The sequence below is a fragment of the Sminthopsis crassicaudata genome, chromosome 5, assembly GCF_048593235.1.
Source record: "Sminthopsis crassicaudata isolate SCR6 chromosome 5, ASM4859323v1, whole genome shotgun sequence".
Classification (NCBI taxonomy): Eukaryota; Metazoa; Chordata; class Mammalia; order Dasyuromorphia; family Dasyuridae; genus Sminthopsis; species Sminthopsis crassicaudata.
In genome coordinates this window covers 255175465-255196683 of record NC_133621.1, presented here as the reverse complement: position 1 = coordinate 255196683, position 21219 = coordinate 255175465, and the positions used below count along the sequence as shown (strand labels likewise).

The following is a 21219-nucleotide window of genomic DNA, read 5'->3' as shown; positions in this document are numbered from 1 at the left end:
CACAAACTGAGGTACAGAGGTTTCACTATTTCTCCTTTCTACCCTGTTTAAGTATTTCCCTCATTTTACAGATGAAAAAATTGAGCAAGTTTTTTCCAAGAGTCAACACAGCCAAAGCGTGTCCGATTCTGGATTCGAACTTGGGCCTTCCTAACACCAAATCCAAGCTTGGATTAAGAAAAAGCTACTAGTCTTTCTCAACTCATGGCGTTCCCCAGGGACAAATCCCCGTCCCGTCCCTACCCTTCACTTCCCTTCCGTTCCTCGCCTCCGCCCCGGTTCCGGAGATTCGCGAAGCCCCACCCTCTTCCCTCAGAAAACCATCGCGTCCGGCCTCAGTTACTACTCCTGCGTCTTCCTCCTCTTCCTCCTCAGCGTGGAGGGAGAGACGCAGAGCATGCGCAGTGGCTGAAGGGCGCCTCCCCGCTCCGCTCTCGCGATGTTACGCTACAGAGGCTGCGGGTGACGGGTAGCGGCATGCCCTGAGAGGGGCGGGGGTGGGGAGGGCGGGAGTGTTTGTGTGAGGAAAGAGCCAGAGAGACCCGCTCGGTCCGCCCGCCAGGTGCGTGCCGCCCCAGTGCTCTGTGGGATACCGGAAGTCCCGGACGAGCGTCTCCTCTTCCCGCCTCCTCTCTAAGTTCCTCACACCCTCCTCCTCCTTCTCCTCCTCTTCCTCCCCCTCCTCGTAGCTCCGGCGCGCGCCCCCGCGCCCGCGCCCCCCCTCCACCTCTCGCCCGCCGTCCCTCCCTCTCCCTCTCCCCCCTCCCTCTCTCCTTCCCTCCCTCCCTCTTTCCCTCCTCCCCTCGCGATAAGAAGACCCGGCGGCCGGAGTGGGGGATGAAGATGGCGGACGCGAAGCAGAAGCGGAACGAGCAGCTGAAACGCTGGATCGGCTCCGAGACGGACCTCGAGCCTCCCGTGGTGAAGCGCCAGAAGACCAAGGTGAAGTTCGACGATGGCGCCGTCTTCCTGGCAGCCTGCTCCAGTGGAGACACGGACGAGGTGCTTGAGCTGCTGCACCGCGGCGCCGACATCAACTACGCTAATGTGGACGGACTCACTGCTCTGCACCAGGTCTGTCTGAGTGGCCGCCGCTGGGGAGGCCCCGCCGCAGGCGCCCGCACACTGTAGGCGCCTAATTCGTGTTGGGCTGGGCTCGATCGTGTGCCCTCCCTCTTGTCCCTTCCCAGTTCCCACCCCCGGGGGCCTCAGTGAAACCCTGGGTTCATTGACCGCCTCCAGGGGCCAGGCTTCGACCTCCCCGGGGAGAGACCTAGGACTGACCAAGAGAGATGGCCACCTCCGGGCCGGCTCGGAACCTAGAACTGGGGGGGCGCTGGGTGGATCCGGGGCGTGGGAGTGGAGAGGAAAGGGGGAGGGAATGGCGAAACCGCTTAGGGATCCCACCTCCTTCCTCCAACTGGTGCCTATAGTCTAGCCAAGTCACAGAGCATTTATTAAACGCCTACTATGTGTCAGGCACTGTTGCTTTATGAGCTGAATGGTGAGAGCGCTGTAGGGGTGGGTGAGAGCACTTGGCCATCTCCAATCCTCTACTTCCACCGTCTCTGCCACAACCGGTGTTGATGTAGTGAAGCCTGGGAGCTTTTATAAGCGCCTACTACGTACCGAGCATTGCATTAAACGCGGAGGTTGCGAAGGAGGCAGAATAGCATTCCTGCGCTCGCCGAGCTCGGTGTGATAATGCTCACGGAGAGAGGGGAAGCTTTCCCCGGGGGCTGGGGGCACCAAGCTGGCATCGGCCGGATGGTTGGACCAGCTGCGGGGTTGAGTCCCCGGCGTCCCGAGCCTCCCGCCCAGGGCTATTTCCTGCTTGCCTCCTCTCCCGAGCGCGGGGGTGGAATTCTCCACCCCGGTCTGCACTTCTTGTTGGGGTGGAGATGGAACGGGGGTGGGGGGGAGCAGCCAAATGCTTCCTACCTCCCTGTCTAGGAGTCTGGGAGTCTGGTGTTACGTGAGGATTTTGCCGCAGTGTCAGGGACCTTTCATCCCTAGTCATCCTCCTCCCTCCCCCGTGCGTTGGTTTTAGTGAAACTTGTCCATCAATGACATTAAAATTTTCTTGAATAGGTCTGGGAGAAGGGTGGAAGACAACTAGAGAGAGATCTTAAAGATGCACTTATCTAGACGTGATTCCCCCCCCCCCCCAAAGATGGGGAAAAGGAAACTAGGAACTTTGTTCAAAATGGATGCTTTGTGCATGATAAAGTTTTATAGTAGAGTCAGATTGGGATCTCTCAATGTTAGCCAAATAAGGAGAGACTATTGGCAATCCAGAGATAATGTGGAACTTTGCCTTGAACAGGCCAAAAGTAATGGTACTCTCAAAGAGTTCATCAAATGGAAAGCAAATTTTTGAGTGAATGGTTGTAGTTGGCAACCTATTTCATCTTTCCACATTTCAAAACTGAAAATGGTATATGAGGAAGGCTGTGGCTTTATTTTGAGTAATTCAATGGAGATAAAACTTGTCCGTGGGTGGTGAAACTTAGGGCTTAGATTTCATGCACTTTAGTTTGCCTCATATTTTCGAGAGAGGTATGTGATCACATTTCCCATTTTACTGCTTTCAGTTTAAGTGAAAACTCTACATTTTAAATTTTATTTTATTGACTCAAGCTTGAGATCGAATTTAGCAAGTCTTTGTTTTACCAAGTTAACTTTGTGAGTTGAAACTACTGACAGTTGGGGGATGTAAGTCAAATACGATGGACATCACTGTCTTCATATCATTTGATCTAGATGTTTTAACTTGCAAAATGATAATTGTCTGTGGTTTACTTTATGGTTAAGCTTATAACACTCAATTTTTAAAACTTAGAGTGATAAGAATGAAAGGACATTTCGATAAATTGATTCATTTTAAAATAACGTAGAAAATCCTAAATATGATCAAGCCTGATAATTTGTATTTTTATTTTGAGGGAGAAGAATTTTGTCTTTACATGTTGTTTATTTTATTAAGAGTGGTTTTCGAAGAGACAAAAGATAATTGGGCAGACCTTAAGACATTAAAGGATTGGTTTGTTATTTTCGATTTTAATGTTTTATTTCATTTATCTGTTGTAATTGTGACCACAGTATATTTGAATGGGAAAAAGAAAAAGTGTCATTTGTGATACATTAATGACCATATTGGTTCAAAATGTGCACAACTTGTATTTACTGCTTTTTTGGTTCCATTTTTATTTTATGTGTTATATATTATTATATAAATATAATAATTCTTAGAACCACTTGTTTGCATAAGAACTTTGAAGTATCTCATTTGTACAACTTTCAGACTAGTGAAATTTCATATTTTTTAAAATATTAAAGGTTACTTTATTTCTGTCGTATTTTTCTTTATCGGTATTTCTTGTTTACCAAGTTATATAGTATACTTTGCTATTGTGGTGAGGCTTTTCTTAGAAAAGTGAAATATAAGAATAAGAATAAAATATCTGTAGATTCCAAATGACATTTGACTGAAATAAATTGATCTATGAAAGGTTTTAAAAGAGTTCCCCTACATGTTTTATCAACCACTGTAGTTTCTGCAATAAAAACAAGCCTAATAATAAGTTATAAGAAAAAAGTCGATTTGGTGTTGCCTTTTTTTTTTTTTATACTACATTTAAAAAAACCACTTGAATATAATTGATAGTTTATATCTTAAATTACTTAATGTCAATTGGACATTAAAACATTGCACTGTAGAAATTCTTACTGGATTAATGGTTTGTTTTTAGTGTATTTTTTTTTTTTAATTTTTCAAAACATGCTGGAACAATTCTTCAACATTAGCCGTGTTCCAATCCTCAACATTAGCCCTTGCAAAGCCCTGTGTTCCAATCCCTCCTCCTCCCCTAAATGGCAAGTAGTCCAATATATGTTAAACATGGTGGAAATATGTTAAATTCAATATATGCATACATATTTATACAATTATCATGCCACACAAGAGAAAAAGTGAAGCAAAATAAAATGCTAGCAAACAACAACAGAGTGAAAATGTTAAATTGTGAACCATACTCAGTTCCCACAGTCCCCTTTGAGGTACACTTAAAAAAAAAAATCATTAAGATCAGGTTTAGAACTGAAAAGGGAGACCTTAGAAATCATCCAGGATAATTTTATATTTTACTGATAAGGAAAATGAGATTCAGAGAGGTAATGCACTTATTTTGTTATGAATTGCAAAAGCCATCTTTAAATAAATTTTGTTACCTATATCAGTCAACAAATATTTATTAAGTGCATACTATGTGTCTGGCATTGTATTAATTAGTGGAGATATAACCTCTTCCCTGAAGAAAAAATTTTTTTACTTAAGAGAAAAATTGGTAGCAGGACTTTTTAGATATTTTTCTCTTAGGAATAAATAGCATTTTGAAGTGATATAAAGATTTGTAACTTCTTATGAGATACATGTATACACACACACACACACATACACACATGCATGCATTTTCTGGAATGATTATATATTCAGTGCAGGATTGTGATTTCTACTACCATTTCATAGATCTAGGTATCAGTTGGGTCATGTGTTTAGGCCCCCTCTTTTTTCTTTCTACTTAGTCCTTTGGAAATCTCATTTACTTCCCCATTCCCCTTGCTCTCCATAGCTGTAACCCTGACACCTCTTCTGAGCTTTTCTATTTTCCAACTGCCTCTTCCATTTGTATGGAAATACTACAGTAACTTCAAATTCAGTTGGTCAGAAATAGACTTCATCAGTTTATCCTTTCATCTTTCTTGTTCAAGTAAAAAAAAACACTTGTTCAAGTTCCCCCCAAAAAATCCTTATTATCTACTTCCTTTAATGGTGTCAACAGACTAGAAGTTTCTTTCTTCTTGAATCCTTGAGACCCCAAATACTCAGTTGCCAAATTTCTTTGTATTCTTTTTTCTAGTTTCAATGCTCCCATCCTAGTTGAAGCCCCAGTTTACCTCATGCATAGGCTACTGCCAAGACTGCCAATTGTTCTCCCTGCCTCAGTCCATCCTGCATGCTTCTATCAGTTTAATTTTCCTAAGATAGCATTTTTATCATTCTGGCTCAAAAACTTCCATTGCTTTAATGGAAAAGCTTTACTTTTATGCTTTACTTTAGTAAAAGCTAGAATTTATTAGGTGTTTTAAGGTTTTCAATCTGCTTTATAAATGTTGAAATCTGATGCAAATTTTTTTGATAGATGCTATTAGTTATTATCCCTATTTACAGGTGACAAAACTGAAAGTGAGAGGTCAAGTGCCTTGCTCAGGGTCACAAGCAAATCTGAGATAGATTTTGAACTCTCTTCTTCTGACTCCACACCCACAAGCATTTTCCAAAGAATAATATCTGAACATAGCATCCTTAACATTCAGTAGTCTCACCCTTGCTTTAAACTTCTATTAAGTCAATCTTTGCTTCTGTGTCTCTCTATTTTAAGCCAATCATTTTTAAATTTTTCCTTTGTTTGCTTCTGAAAACAAACAAGCCCACTGGGCTCCCAGGGCCATGTCATATGTTATGTCCATCATGAAATCCCTCCTCATGACTTCACCCAGAAGTTATCTATCCTTCCTACCTAGGATTTTATGTGAATCAGACATCTCTTGCTGTGCATAATTTTCTGTTGCTGCTGTTATTTTTGTTATCACCAATCTCTTCTCCCCCTTTGCCTGGTAATGGTAAAATAAACCAATCCATATCCTAATTATATGGTAGAAAGAATATTTCTAATTGAACCTTTTACCCTTCATCCTTTTCCTAAGTAGAATTTTTTTTGATCATTTAACTTTTAAAATTGAACAGTAATATAAATATCCACAATGACTTAAGTACAAGTTAGCCCTATTTTTTGAAATTTTATATTAAAAATGTGGCTAGTTATCCCAGAATTGAATGAAAATTCAAAAAAAAATTTAATATGCTATCAATTCTGTAGACTTATGCAAAGTGTTGGTTTCTTCACCTTCTGTTAGCAAAAGGAAAACTACTAAGTATTTGATAGCAGACAAATCTTTGATAATTCCCAAATTATTTTATTTTCAAATACACCGATATGGAGTTCTATAGAGTTTTGAAATCTGGGGAAAATGTTAACTAAACCAGTAGTTTGCAAATTCTATATTAATATGTTGGCATACTGACTTTTATAGCTGAGGGATTGGAATCAAAGTAAATCTGTACTCTACTTATTCCTATTTTCTCTACTTAATTGTTAGTTGAGAGATGTTATCTTTTTAAAAAAATTTTTTTTAAATAATTGTGCCACATATACATATATATATATATATATATATATATATATATATATATATATATATGGAAATTAGGAAAATTTGTGGAGATTAAGGGTCATACCAAAAATACATTTAACTTAAAATTTTAAACTTTTTGAAGTCAAGAAGGCATCTTGCCTTTAGAACATAACTTGGATTGTCTTAAAATTGAGCTTGTCTTTTTTTTTTTTTTTTTTTTAATGATTTCTTGGCCCTAACTTGACATTTGTTGTCTCTTTAATAGTAAAGAGCAAACACCTTGTTCTTTTCCATTGTGATGTGATAGAAACAGCAATAGTGAACTAAGAATCACCACCTTTCTAAACAGTGTTCTGCTAAAAAAAAAAAAAAAATCCCAGAATTAGAGAATTGAGTGAAATTTCGAGAAATCATGACTAACTTCTAAAATCATGAATCTTGTCTAGAAAGTTCTCAAATAGTTTTCACCTAGCCTCCGAAACTAGTGGAGAGGAGCTCTGTGCTCCCAGCGGCAGCCCCATTCCATTTTTGGACAGCTCTATGATTCTGTGACTTCTTGGCAAGAACTTTGTGGTCTGACTTTGAAGTGGCATAACTAAATCCTTTCTTAGTTGGAATAGCCAAAGTATAACTCCAAGCAATCTTTTTTTTCTGTGTCTAAACATAAGTAAGCAAAAATAACATAGGGAAGAAACTTTTCACATAGGTGGGAATAGCCATATGTGATACTGACTTCAAATTGGGAACAATTTTCATTTCAAGATATTCAAATGTATTTTTAATAAGGATTTGCAAAATAAATGTCTTTTTGTCAGTCCATGTGTTCTGATTTTTTACTTGCAAAACATTATCTTCTTAGGCTCCCAATCTTGGAAATAATGTTCATAGGAAAAAAAAAATTAGTTTTAATGGTTTGCTCCAAAATTATGTCCAGCATGGTGATTTTAAACATTTTTAACATTAAGAAAAATTCAGTAACATTTTGGTTTGGACTCTTAGTCCACAGCCATGTTTTCAGTAAAGTTACCACATTTCTACTCTGTAGTGGTCTTACCAGAACAGAAGCTTGACATGAAAGGTTTCAATCTCTTGTTTTAGCTGTTTATTTCTAATGGAATTTAGACTTTACAGAACTAGGTTTAGTCTATATAAATAATAGTCTTAACCTTAACACATGAAGGACATAAAACAAATTGGTTATATTTTGAATTATTGGCTTCTTTAAGTTAGTATGGGTCTTTGAAAACATTTCTAACCTAACTCTTATTATATTATTAAGGTTTTTCTTAATTTATTTTATAACCTAAGTCATTTCTTAATCTTTCATTCTTTCTCATAGGACAAAGAAATACAGTTAAATAAAACAAGACATTCTCCCTACATCTTTATTTGGAAGAGGGAAGTGCATTTTATCATCTGGATTCTGGGAGTAGTGTTGATTAATAAAAGTGTTAGATACAGAGTATATATTTAATCTGAATTTAGCTGTCTTTGAATGTTTTACATTATTACAGACATGTATGGTTTCCTAGTTCTATTTTCTTTACTTTATTAGTTTGTACAAGTCTTTCCATCTCCCCTCCCCCCAATTTGTCCTTCATTTCTCATGGCATATTTCATTAAATCCACATAACACAATTTGTTGTCCCATTGTTTAGTTAATGCCCAAGGCTGTCTCATTTTGTAGATAATGAAACTTTGAGCCAAGACATTTAACTTTTCTTTAAGTTTCAGTTATACAGCTAGTTAACACAGATTCAATTTGTTTCTTGGCTTCCTATTAGCATTCTTCTTACTAAAACCATTCTCCTTTTAGATGAGACTGGAGAAGAGGTCTCTTGCAAATCTCTTATATTTTAGAGACATAGCATTTGAGACTCTTCAGAATTTGGTCTTAGCCTAACATAGGTATTCTGTCTTTATTCTACATTCCCACTCTTCCCTTCCTATATATATATTCTAGTCTCCATCCATATTTAACTCCTAATCTAAAATCTCAAAACTTTGCAGTTGGAAAAAGAGACATTATAGAAGTTAGGATCAAAGAGCTTGGAGATGGAAGGCATCTTAGAAATTCTTTGGGCTAACAGTCTCTCCTCTTCCCCAATATTTTTTTTAGAAATTATTAAGCCCTAGAGAGAAAGACATAGTCAGGATTACATAGCAAGTGGCAGAGCTAGCATTTGACAGTGAATCAGATTTTTTCCTTTCTTTTTCTTTGATCCCACTTTTAACTTTGCCTTCAATTCTCCCTTTATCCAAAACATACTCATCAATTAAGCATTTGTGAAGTACCTACTAATGCTAGGTATTTGGGAGATATGAGACAAAAAGAGTGATTGTCCTGAAAGAGATAACTGATATATGGGCTACTATAGAAAGTAATTTTAATGAAGATTTTCCTAATAACCCACATTTGGCACAATCTATTCTTTTTTCTACCAGGCCCCACCTATTCCCAGGACTGCCCCAGTCTCCGCTCAGTACAGCTGATATACTTTGTTGGTTTTTGGAAGTTTAACATTGCTTTGCATTTCCTTTGTGGAATATTACATATTATTAGGGTTAGAATCCTTAGAGCCTGACTCAGGGGAACTACAGAGAAAGAAACAGATAGAGAAATGGTAGTTTGCTTTATCCAGTACCACAGAAAATAGGACCTAGGACCAACATTTTGAGTGTCTAGACCCTCACACTTCACTTTTGTATTACACCTTTTTGTATGATACTCATTGAATATGTGGTGCTGTCTTTTGAGAAGGATGTAAACTCTTGAGGAACAGAAAATAGGAATTGTTCTATACATAATGTTGCATTCTGTACTTTAAAATACATTTAGTATATATTTCTTGACTGAGAAAAAACAAAATTTGACATAGAAAATCAAAACGTCTGGAAATAAAACTCACTGAGCTGAGTAGATGTCTTATATTTTAAACTTGAACCAGGTTAAATGTAAGGAGGCAGACTTTTAAAAGGATTGCTAAAATTTAGCAATACTGTAGTTTAATTTTGGAACAGAAAGTATTCTGATTAGCAGAATTACTTGTTAATATAATTGGATATAACTATTTTGGCATTATTTTATTATATTGCATGTGACCATTTCTTTAGAAGAAAACTTGGGAAATTGATATTTTGAGGTTTGAGACATGAATATATTTGCATAATTTTTAAATGTCCAGCTTTTTCTAAATAAAATGTACCTTGCAATTGTGCTTGTAAGCAGTACTTGTTCCTTATGCATTTGTATGAGTAGATGCCTTCCTTCCTGGCTTGATTTTCTATCAGCATTCCTGAAATGACAGTTGAATTGAAACTGTGGCCTAGGAATAAAAACTTTCTCAGCAGTTAATTTTCTAGTAGCCCTTAAAATATTTTATGTATGTAACAATAGGAACATAATCGAGAAAATTTATTCCTGAAAAGGAAGTTTTTGAAACATTACCAAGCAATTAAATTTTGTTATTCTCTACTTGATATACTGTATCAGTATACTGTATTGATTGAAAAATTGATAAAAGATAGCCCAAGCATCTGGTTGTTATTGTCCTGCATTAGTCCACTTTGTAATAATGCAAATCTGCAAGCATAGCTCCATGGTCCTCATAATATTTTGCTATTATCAGTACATCCCTTGGACTACTCACTATTTATATCCCTCATTTTCTCTATGTAGTTGTTTTCCTTTCTCTTCTTGTCATCCAGTTCTTTGATGTGTCCAACTCTAAGCTTTCCTACATGCTGAGAATGCATTCCTCCCCCTTCCATTTTTTGGAATCCTTTTTTCTTCAAAGATAATCTTGGATGTCATGTTCCTGATCCTTTTGAATTGCTAGTGATCTCTCCCTCCTCAAATGATCTTCTGTTTACTTTTCTTTGTAAATATTGTTTGACCACAGTAAACTTGAAAGGAACTAGGAACTATTTGTTCATTTATGTCTTTGTATCCTTACCATCTAGCATGGAACTTTTTTGTGTCCTTACCATCTAGCATGGAAGTTTGGAAATAGTTGATATTTAGATAATTGTTGAACTGAATTGACACAAATTAAGTCATTGACAATTTAATTGCTTTCAAGGATACTCTTCCCTTTGACCAACTAAAATATTCATTCATTGTGGTTTTATGAAAAGCATTGGAACTAGCCTAAAGATCTAGATTTGCTTCTGGCTAATTATTTACTGAATAAATTGTGGTAAATGCATTTTAAGACTTCAATTTGCTATCTGCAGAAATCAGGGGTGGGGAGGAATCCTTAGTGATCCTTAAAGTACCTTCCAACTAGAAGGGACAGGATCACATTGCATCATTTGATGATGTATTTCAGTAGTAAGCTATATTAAATGTTTTTGGAAACATGAAATTTTGGCCAAGTATTTTTTGCATTCTGGTTTTCAGAAAACAAGCCTTGTCCCAATTTAGTTTTAAGACACCCAAATAAAAGCTGGCTTTAATAGTTTTGCATGTTTAGCATGGAAGACTAAATATATGTATTTTTTATAATGAAAATATTCATAAAATGGCACTTTGGCTTCTAAGATATTGCTGTTTTGTAGAGTGAATATGGTCAGATACGATATAAGTAAAATTCTGACCTTTTTGGCACTATTATTGCAGATAGTACTTTTGGAAGCTTTATTTTTTGTTTGTTTTTTGGCTGTTAATGGAATATGTAAGAATTAACTTAAAATTTTGGAAATGTCCTCATTTTTTTTCTTGGATATTAATGGAATATGTAAAGCACTACCATAGAATAATAGAGTTGGAGAATGTTTTCTACAAACTAAACATTCCATAAGATAGCTTTTGTAATTGCCCAGCTGTGATCTTGATCATTGCTAAATAATGTTGTTCATAATATCCATTTTTAGGAAGCTTTAATCAAATTTCTGTGTAGGTTTGACTGACTTGAACCTTGGGTCACATAAATAAATTAAATTAAAATATCACATAAATTAAATTATAGTGAAGTAATTGTTATATACTCTCCTCCCCAAATTGTGTGTTTTAGGTAGTAAAGATCCATACTAGACTAGTTTCTGCTTAAACTGAAATAAAATGCTTATATTTTAACCTTGACAACATATACTGGCTTGTATATATCCTTGAAATTTAGCCATATATAACAATTGTGTTCGTGTCTATGTGTAAATGTATTTATTTGTTTTAGTTTATAAAAAATACAAGATATCTTAAATAATCTAGTTTTTTGTATGCAAAGGACTGAAAAAATATGTGAGAAGCCCCTTTTAAAGAACTCTTTAATTAAAAGTTTGTTATATTTTGATGACTATCAGAATTTGACACAAAGGTAGATTCATTTTATCACTGGTAAGATTATTTTCTTTTTAAAGAGAGAAAGGGAAATGTAAACAAATAAAATTTTGAAAGCACAAAGGGAAAGAAATTCCAATGAAGACAAATGAAATTTGCTTGAATATCCTGTTGCTCAGGGAACTTTTTAGGATTCAGGATATTTTTAAAGAGGATGAAAGAAGAAAAAATGTACAGAAGATGGAAGCGAAGCTGGGTAAAATAAGGATGATTATAAGAGTGAGGTTAATTCCTCTAAAATTGCATCAGGAGTGTTAAAAGAATGAATTTAAAGTTGCCAAGGGAGGCTAAGGATAACAACAATAAACATTTTAAGGTTTATGGCTAGGGGCTAGAGATGAGTTTAGAATAAAAAATAAACCTGCCAGCAAATCTAGCAATCCCTGAAATGGATGAATGTTTATAAAAATATAGATTGTCCAGATTAACAGAAGATACTTAATTGAAGGAATTAAGAGTGGACATGGAGGAAACAAATTATCAGTCTTTGCAGATAGCATGATAATGTTATTCTTAGAAAAACCTAGAGAGTCAATTTAAAAACTAGTTGTAATAAAATAATTTTAGCAAAGCTGTAATACATAAAATAAATCTTCATAAATCTTTAGCATTTCTTTATATTACCAACAAAGTTCAGCAGGAAGAGATACAAAGAAAAATGTCATTTAAAGATTATAAATATGGTTACAAAACATTTTTCACACAAATAAATTCAGATCTAAACAATTGGAGGAATATTGGTTGCTCTTGAGTAAGCCAATATAAAAATGACAATCCTATATTTACTTATTAAGTACTATACCAAACTATAAAAAAATTCTTTCATAGGACTAGAAAAAATAACAATTCATCTGGAAGAATAAAAGGTCAAACATATCAAGGAAATCAGTGGGGGGAAAAATATGAAGAAATGCCAAGTAAGACCAGTTCTTAAACAGTATTACAAAGTTGCAATCAAAACAGTAGAATGATGGTTTGGAATAGATTAAGAACAGAATAACCTAGTGTTTGATAAACTCAAAGAGCCAAGGTTTTTGGACAAGAATTCACTATTTGATAAAATTCCTAGGAAAATTATAAGCCAATTTGGCAGAAATTATGTATGGAAATAGTTGTAAGACAACATGTCACACTTTATACATACAAGATTTGGTCAAAATGGGTACATGATTTAGACATAAAAAGTGATATGAGCAGGTTAGACTAGCAGAAAATTTACCTGTCCAGTTCTAGGAATAAGGGAAGAATTTATGGCCAAACGAGGAAAGCATTACAGGATATAAAATGGATAATTTTGATTATGTTAAAAGGTTTCTGCACAACCAAAACAAATGCAGCCAAAATTAGAATTAAAAACAGCAGTACTGGGGTAAATTTTTTACTATTTCTTTGAAAAAAGGCCTTGTTTCTCAAATATAGGGAACTCGGTCAAATTTATATGATTATGAGTCATTTCCCAGTTGAGAAATGGTCAAAAAATATATGAATGGTTTTCAAAAGAAAAAAAAATCAGTTATTTATAATCATATAAAAATTCAGGATCACTTTTGATTAGAGAAATACAAATAAGTCCTCTTTGAGGTACTGCCTCACATCAGATTGACGAATGTGACAGAAAATGAAAATGACGTGGTGAAGAGGGTATGAAAAAATTGGGTTGCACAGTTGGTAGCCATTCTAGAGAACAATTTGAAATGGTGTCCAAACGGCAATAAAAACAGTGCATGCCCTTTGACCCAGCAATATTATAAATATAGGTCTGTATCCCAAAGAGATCAAAGAAAAAGAAATACAAGTGCAAAAATATTTATAGTAGCTTTTTTCTGATGGCAAAGATTGGAAATTGAGGGAATGCCCATCACCTGTGAAAAGGTCAAACAAGTTGTGGTATACAGTTTTGATGGAATACTTTGTGCTATAAGAAATGAGTTGTGGCATGTAAAATGTATGGGATTACCTGTCATGGGGGGAGGGAGGGGATAATTTGGAAAAATGAATTTAAAAAAAAATATGGTGGGTTGGGGTAGGGAAAAGACACTGTAATAAAGTAACATTAAACAACAACAAAAAAAAAAAAAAGAAAGAAAGAAAGAAAGAAAGAAAGAAAGAAATGAGGTGTGGGATGGTTTCAGAAGAAACCTGAAAAGACTTAATATGAACTGAAGCAAAGTGAAGTGAGCAGTACTATGAGAATATTGTACACAGTAACAATGGTGTTTGATGATCAACTAAATGACTGAGCTATATTGAAGTACAATGATCCAAGACAACTCTTTAAGGGTGAAAAATGCTGTCCATATTCACGGGGGGAGGGGGGGAGAATTGATAAATGTCTGAAGATCACAGCATACTTTTCCTTTTTTTTTTTTTTTTTAATCTGTTTTCTTTTGCATCATAGCTAATACAGAAATGTTTTTCTTGAATTCCCATGTATAATCCATACCAACTTTCTGGATGTGCAAAGAGGGAGAAAAAGGGAGAAGGAGAGATTATGGAATTCAATTTTTCTTTTTAAGTGTTAAAATTTCCATATGTAATTGAGAAAAAAATTTAAAAGAATATAAAATAAAACCCTTTGCTTTAGGTTAAAGTAGAATGATGATCACTGATAGCAATGTTGTTGATTGATTTTGCCTCACTTTTTTTCTTCCAAGAATAAAATTTGTACTGAGAACAGAAAAACAAATTGCTAACAGGGAATTGAATCCTCAGATAAGTAATAAGATAGTAAAAATCCACCTAGTTGACCATAATAAATTTAAATCACCTGTTCCAGATCAACTACAACCTTGTATAAGGAAAGAGCTGGCAGATGTGATTGGTTGGAAAGGAACAAATTGACTGATTTTCAAAAAAGTGGGAAAGTCTGTAAACTCTATAAACTAATAGAATAGATTATTAAAGAGATAGTTGTGAACATCTATAAAAGGGGAATTACAAGGAGCTAGCTCACCTTTATTATAAACAAGTTATGCCAAACTATCTTAAATTTTTGACAGGAGTACTAAAATAATGCATGAAGGAAATGCCATGTAAAATAGTTTACAGAGATGTTAACAAAACTTTTGCTTAAAATACATTTTTGTGGAGTAGATGGAGGGAAATGATGTAAATGATTATAAAATCAGGTGAATTCAGAGATGATTACATTCCCAGACTCAAAAAAACCCTAGTTTTTACTGGTTCCATGTCAAAGAGTCAGAGGAAATTAGTGAAGTATCCCACAAATTTGTGCTTAGAAGCCCTATACTGTTGATTTTTTAAAATTAATGTCTTGGATCAAGCAAAGGATAGTATGATGTGAGGTTTCTGAAATTTGCAAATGACACAGAACTTGGAATTACAGTAACAGTGGGTAAGAGTTAGTCAGGACTGTCAAGATCCTTTTGGATTCTGAATATAATAACATGAAATTCTGTAGGAATGAATATTTGTTCTGTCTTGTGCTTAAGCTAAAAACACACCCAGCTTCACAAATATATGGTGAAGAAAGAATGATTAGGAAGCAATTCTGGGGAAGTGCTTGGTTATTTATCATACTGTTAGATCAATATGAGTTAGGTGTGTAATGTGGTAGGAAAAAAATAATGCGATTTTGGACTGCTTTGTGAAAAACAAGAGAAGCAGCATCTCATCATTTGCCCTCATCAGGATTATTGTATTCTGTTTTGAGCACTACAGTTTAAGAATGGATTTGATAATACTGGTAGCCAGGAGGACCTAAAGCTAGGAACTGGGCATATTTAGCTGGAAAAGAGAATGCTCAGGGATGAACTTGTTACATTCCTTCAAATATTTGAAGGGCTATAATAGAGAAAAGGGAGTAAGTTTTCTTTTGTTTTCTGGAAAAGGTAGAACTTATTCAGTAGGTGGGAGTTGCAGAGAGAAAAATTCAGGTTTAATATCCACAAAAGCTTCTTAACATCTGGAGTTGTCCAAAAGTATATGCCTCTATTTCAGGGTAGTAGCTTTTCCCTTTTTGAAAGTCTTTAATGCCTGGGTGACCACTTCTCAGGTTTGTTAGAGTGGGAATTCCTTTGATGCATAGATTGGAGAAGATGGTCACTGATGTTTCTTCCAACTCTCAGATTCTATAATTTTTCTACAGTTGCTGGTTGTGAATCTTTCTTATTGTTTTCCTTTGTGATCTTATAAATCTTCTATAGAGAGTAACTATATAGTGACTGCCACTGCACCAGTGCAATTGTTAGACTATCCATATGTTACTTCATTCTTCCTACACACCAGCTCATCTTTTTTCCTGATCTTACATGTACTTGATGATACTGTTCATGCTATTTCTTGGAAGCAGATAGTCATTACAGATATATAACCACTAAGCTGTAGTTAAATTTTGGTTCATCTGAAATTTTGAATGTATTGACCAAAATGTTTCTTGAATTATAGCCATATGACACCACGGGGAAAATACTGATCTAATGATGGGATTTGGTGATAGGGAACAACCGGATCAGTATGAGCACTGTATAATCTCATATAATGTCACATATATAATCTCTTAATAATGTCACAAAGAACTTTTAGAGATGTACTGAACAAATGGAGGAAAAAACCGTATCAAACTCTTACTGTGTGCCAAGGATTGAGGAGACATATAGAAAAGCAGGATTTCTCCCAAAGAGTTCACAATCTAACAGGGGAGACAACATACATAGGTTTCAGCTACTGGTGAGATTGAAAGATGCCAAAGTTTTTAGGGTACAGCAGAAAAGCAGATGGTAATGCCTCTTCTTTAATATTATTTTTGCTGATTAAATGATAACACTTTCTGATGTTGAACTATTTGATAGTGTCAAAGACTTTTTGGGTGAGAACCTCCCCAAACCACCAATCTTCTGTTGAGGAGGCAGGAATAAAACACTTATGAAGTAGTTGTCAATTGGTTCCTGGGATGATAACTGTAAAGGCTGTACTAGAAGCAGGTCTAGTGCTCTTGAGAGTGCTGGTTTTCCCATGATTAATGGGCCCAGAGTTCTCTAGTCCTACAGGAGATAGTAAACATTAAAGATGATGGTGGGTAGTGGTTTTACTTGCCTATCATACCTCTTAGCTTTCCCCAGCGTATAGCTCATTTAGGCAAGTTTTCTTACATTGTCTCACTTGATTCTCACACCAATCCTGTGAAGTAGATTCTATAAGTAATATTTCTATTTTACAAATTAGCAGGTTGAGGATTTGGAAGATTAGTGATTTGCTAGTAAGTGTTGAGAAGAGGAATTTGAACCCAGGTCTTTTATGCCTCCAAATTCATTATGATTTTGTTACTTGAAAGTCTCTGCTCACTGTTCATCTGGAGAACCCTGTATGATATAGGTAAACTCACATTGTGTGTGTGTGTGTAGCTTTTGAGGAACTGTGGATTTCATTGAATAAGTCCTGTGGTGATCTTCAGTTTTAATATAATCAATCCCCACTCAAATGCTTTTTTAAAGTCACAATTCAGTGATTATATAGGCCCATTATAAAATCTTGCAACTTCCCCCCCCCCCCCCGGAAATTCATTTTTAATACACATTGCTTTATGAATCATTTTGGGAGAGAAAAATCAGAGCAAAAGGGGAAAAGATCCATGGGAAAAATTTTTTAAAAAGGGAACATAGCATAGTCCCGGTTTTCTTTCCTTTTGGAGTTCTTAAATTCTTACTTGAGTGATGACTTATGTGGATTTCTGATGTATTTGAGACTCATTTTTGTAACTGCTCTTGCCACTTACTCCTGCAGTTTTATTAAGTATTGAAGTGATGATAGAGTCCAGTTGTTGATGAGAATATATATTGGAATATTTTTTGTGTCTTTTCCATTTCTCATCTGTTGTTTTCATAGGATCATAGATTAAGAAGTCTGGTCCAGCCCTTTCATCTTAGAGTTTAGGAGGCTGACACCCAGGTAATGACAGTGTTTGGATTCAAGTCTTTAATTTCTAGTCCAGTACTCTTTCTATTATAACAAACTTGACTCCCTAAAGTTTCTTCTATAAAATGCTCTCAAGGAAATCTTCCTTACCTGGATCTCATATTCAGTTGACTGCAAGCTCATTTTCCCCTCAGCTGCTATTAGATAGTGAAGTGGATTTACTAGTTGAACAGCTATGCAAAGAATGTTGACTAAGAGATGCCAACCTACAGTATTAGTTTCTGATGTTTACCCCACAGGCTTTAGTCTCTCTTTTTCTCTCTATAATTCTGTCTTTCATATCAATGACTTACATGAAGGCATGATTTGCAGATTATATAGCTAGGAGCAGTAAGTAATAAGCACAACCAGTCTATAAAGAATAAAATGAAATCTGCAACATTGATTGAACAGTGTACATTTAAATTCTGAAAATCCATTTATACTAATTAGGGGGTAACCCATATTTTCTGTAGTTCAAGTAAAACTACCTGGAGAATTTAGGTTTATCAGTATCTGCAGTCCCACTTCCTCAACCTCTCCATGTCTTAAAATCCTTAACTTTCTTTCTTCGAGGTTCCTTTCAGGTTCTACTTCTTACATGAAAAGTTTCTTTTTCATTTTCTTGGAGTTGTTAATGTCCTCTCCAGACATTATGTATTTACTCACCTGTGAAATGCATTATCACTCCATTAGAATATAGCTTCCTGAGGGCAGGGATAATGGAGTATTTTTGTCCTTTTTTTCTCTAGTGTTTTGAATCTAGAATAGTTTCTTTTAAATATTTAAAATGAATTATATATACCAACTATGTGACAAAACTGGTAGAATAGCAAGTAAAATCTTAGACTACAATTAATGCTTAGGTCATAGAACATAATAGCTTCTTAATGCTATATAATTGATTCGACTATGCAATACTGAAGTATTATGTTCACTGTGCCATATTTTAAATCAGATAAATGTTCAACTATTTTAATGTTTAGGAAAGTAAAGAATTTTGTCATAATTGGGAAGCATTAGGTTTAATATCTTTGTATTTAGTGTCATTTCTATAAATAACATCATGTGAGATAATGAAATTAAATTGAGTATCACATAAAGTTTACTGAAATAGAATCTGTTCAAAAAAAGACTTTACAAGATTCTATCTGAATACTGAAATGATTTGCCATTTCTTTTTTCCAGAACATTTTACAAATGAGGCAACTGAGGCAAAGAAGATTAAGTGACTTGTCCAAAGTTGCACAACTAGTGTCTGAGACTAGATTTAAACTAAGGAAAAGGAATCTTCCTGAAACCAAGCCCAGCGCTTTATCCATTGCCCCACTAGATGCTCATTCAACAGATTACTTGGTTTCTTAAGCAAAAATTTAATAATAATAATAATAATAATAGCTAACATTTATATACCATTTGTTATGTGCCAGGAACTGTGCTCAGTGCTTTACAGTTGTTATCTCATTTGATCTTCACCACAACCATAAGAGGTATGTGCTCTTGTACCCATTTTACAATTGAGGAAACTGAGGCAGGCAGATTTAAGTAACTTGCCCCCAGGGTCATACAACTAGTAAGTGCTTGAGATTAGGATATGAACATGGGGAAATGATGAGTTTTCCTGACTGCAGGAACAGCCCCTTCAACATACTTAATTTAATTTAAAGTCTGTCTGTTTCTCCCCTCAGAATTTATTGACTCCCATTGTTGCCAGCATTTATTATTGGTTGTAACTGAAAGTGGGTATAGAAACACTAAACATTTGAATCATTATCCAACCCCCACTATGACATTTAGTGAATAACAGTGATCACACATTGTAAGTTGCATAAATACCTCTTAGATATATGTATTTTTAAATTAATTAATAATTAATATTTTAATTAAACATATATATTTAAGAATGAGAAACACTTATTTAAAAGAGACCTTAAAGTACAAGCTTTTAAAAAAAGAGGTCTAAGTATATGTGTTATTTTCATATTTTCTATTTTAAAACTAAATAAGAAATAGGGAAAGCTTTTGCTTTGTAAAAGGCTAAGCAAAGTACTATAAAATAATTTTGTATTCTACTTTTATGAAAAAACTTTTGTTCTTATTTTTAGTGTAATGGTGTGAACCATAGAATTTAATAATAAATAATCTAAACTTTTTATGGGCATTCTCTGAAGTGATCTGTTAACAGTTCAAATATTTTGTGTGAAGACATACAATGGAAGGAATAGCATCATAGAATGCCAAAGTCTAGCCTCATTAATTCTCAGGGGCATCTTTTTTGTATCTTTTGATGACTTGATATGAACTTCCCTATATTAAACAAAAGCCTGCTTTTCCTGAAGTTTCCATAAAGCTAGTATCTCCTTTAATTGAAATATTTTCTCTAACTTAGTCATTCTTTTTGCAATTACTACTCATTTGGCATGATTTTGAGCTGTGTTTTACCATTCTGGTCAATCTTATTGATCCAGTACAGCTTCCTTTCCAAAATGTGCCAAGTTAGCGTATGAGAAGAATTTCTTACATGTTAGTTATGTCCTATCATTCAAATATTTAATAAACTCGACATCTAGGTCTTCCTTCAAGCCATGAATCAAGATATTAAACAGAATTGGCCCCAAGAGTAGAACTTTGGGACAGTTGTCAACCTTTCTTTCTGTCAGTGGGTTGACATAATCTCAAGAGTTAAAAATTAATTACAAGTAACTTGTGCTTAAATATACATCTTTTCTACAAGATCTATTCATTACTACTTTATTTTGTGTTGTCCAGTAAATTATAAATATGTGTCACTGGCCCTCACATCTTTCTCTTGTCTAGAAGAATATCATGAAAGACTTTGCTGCATGTTTTGTTGAAATACATGGTACTGTCGAAAGTCAGAAACTGGTTCTGGAGTCCAGACATCTACATTCAGATTTTGCTTCTGCCTTTTAGAGTCTCCTCTCTAACATTGGACAAGTCATTTAAAATCTCTAGGCCTCGTTTCATCATCTGCAAAATGGGGGGAGAGGATGCACTAGGGGGTCTCTGAGATCTCTTTTAGCTCTTATATAACCTAATGGCTAGATTATTTTTTTAAGGTTCTTTGCAGTTCTAAATCTCTGATTTTTTTAGATTAATTTTTTTTTGTTTGATAGTATTGTTCTGATCCACTTACCAAAGATACTTAATTTGATGTGACTTCTTTAAAAAGAATGATGATAAGAATTCAATGAAAAGAATTCAGTGCTGAATGATAGTGTTCACAGGCTTCTCTTTTAAGCTCTAATAGACCACTCCCTTAATAATTTAATGATAAATTTCTCCAATTTTTATTGTATTGGTGCGGTATAATTCATACATTAAACTATTTTTCAGGGTTGGGGAGAAGAGAAACCTTTTTCCACCTTCAGAGGAGCAGACTTTTACTAAGGATTCTTTCACAATGATTCCTGCATCTGTTCCCTTATCAAGCCTTCATCACTTTTCTCCTGGACTACTGTTGCTAGCTTTTTAATTTGTCTCCTTACCTTCCTTCTCTCCCCTTTTCAATTTATTACTTAGAACTGCAGACATGATATTTCTATTACTCTTATTGAAGTTCAAACTTTAGGATTCCAAGCAAGCTCCTGTTTTGCATTTTAAAAGCCCTTCCAAACCTGGTGGAGATAACATCTTTCAAGACTTTTTTACACTTCATAGTTCAACCAAACAGGCCATTCTGTATCCTTTCA

General features: G+C 35.3%; 1 protein-coding gene across 8 annotated transcripts in view; it reads left to right on the top strand.

Moving 5' to 3' along the window:
• The first annotated feature begins 449 nt into the window (after positions 1-449).
• The window catches only part of PPP1R12A (protein phosphatase 1 regulatory subunit 12A), a 168593-nt gene continuing 147823 nt past the window's right edge, over positions 450-21219 (top strand). For 4 of the 8 annotated variants that reach the window (XM_074270856.1, XM_074270853.1, XM_074270855.1 and 1 more), the window contains exon 1: positions 450-1074. In XM_074270856.1, the coding sequence (XP_074126957.1) occupies positions 838-1074 (237 nt within the window). In that variant the 5' untranslated portion in view covers positions 450-837. The remainder of the gene's footprint in view (positions 1075-21219) is intronic. The other 4 variants (XR_012482645.1, XR_012482646.1, XM_074270857.1 and 1 more) reach the window with 2 other exon arrangements.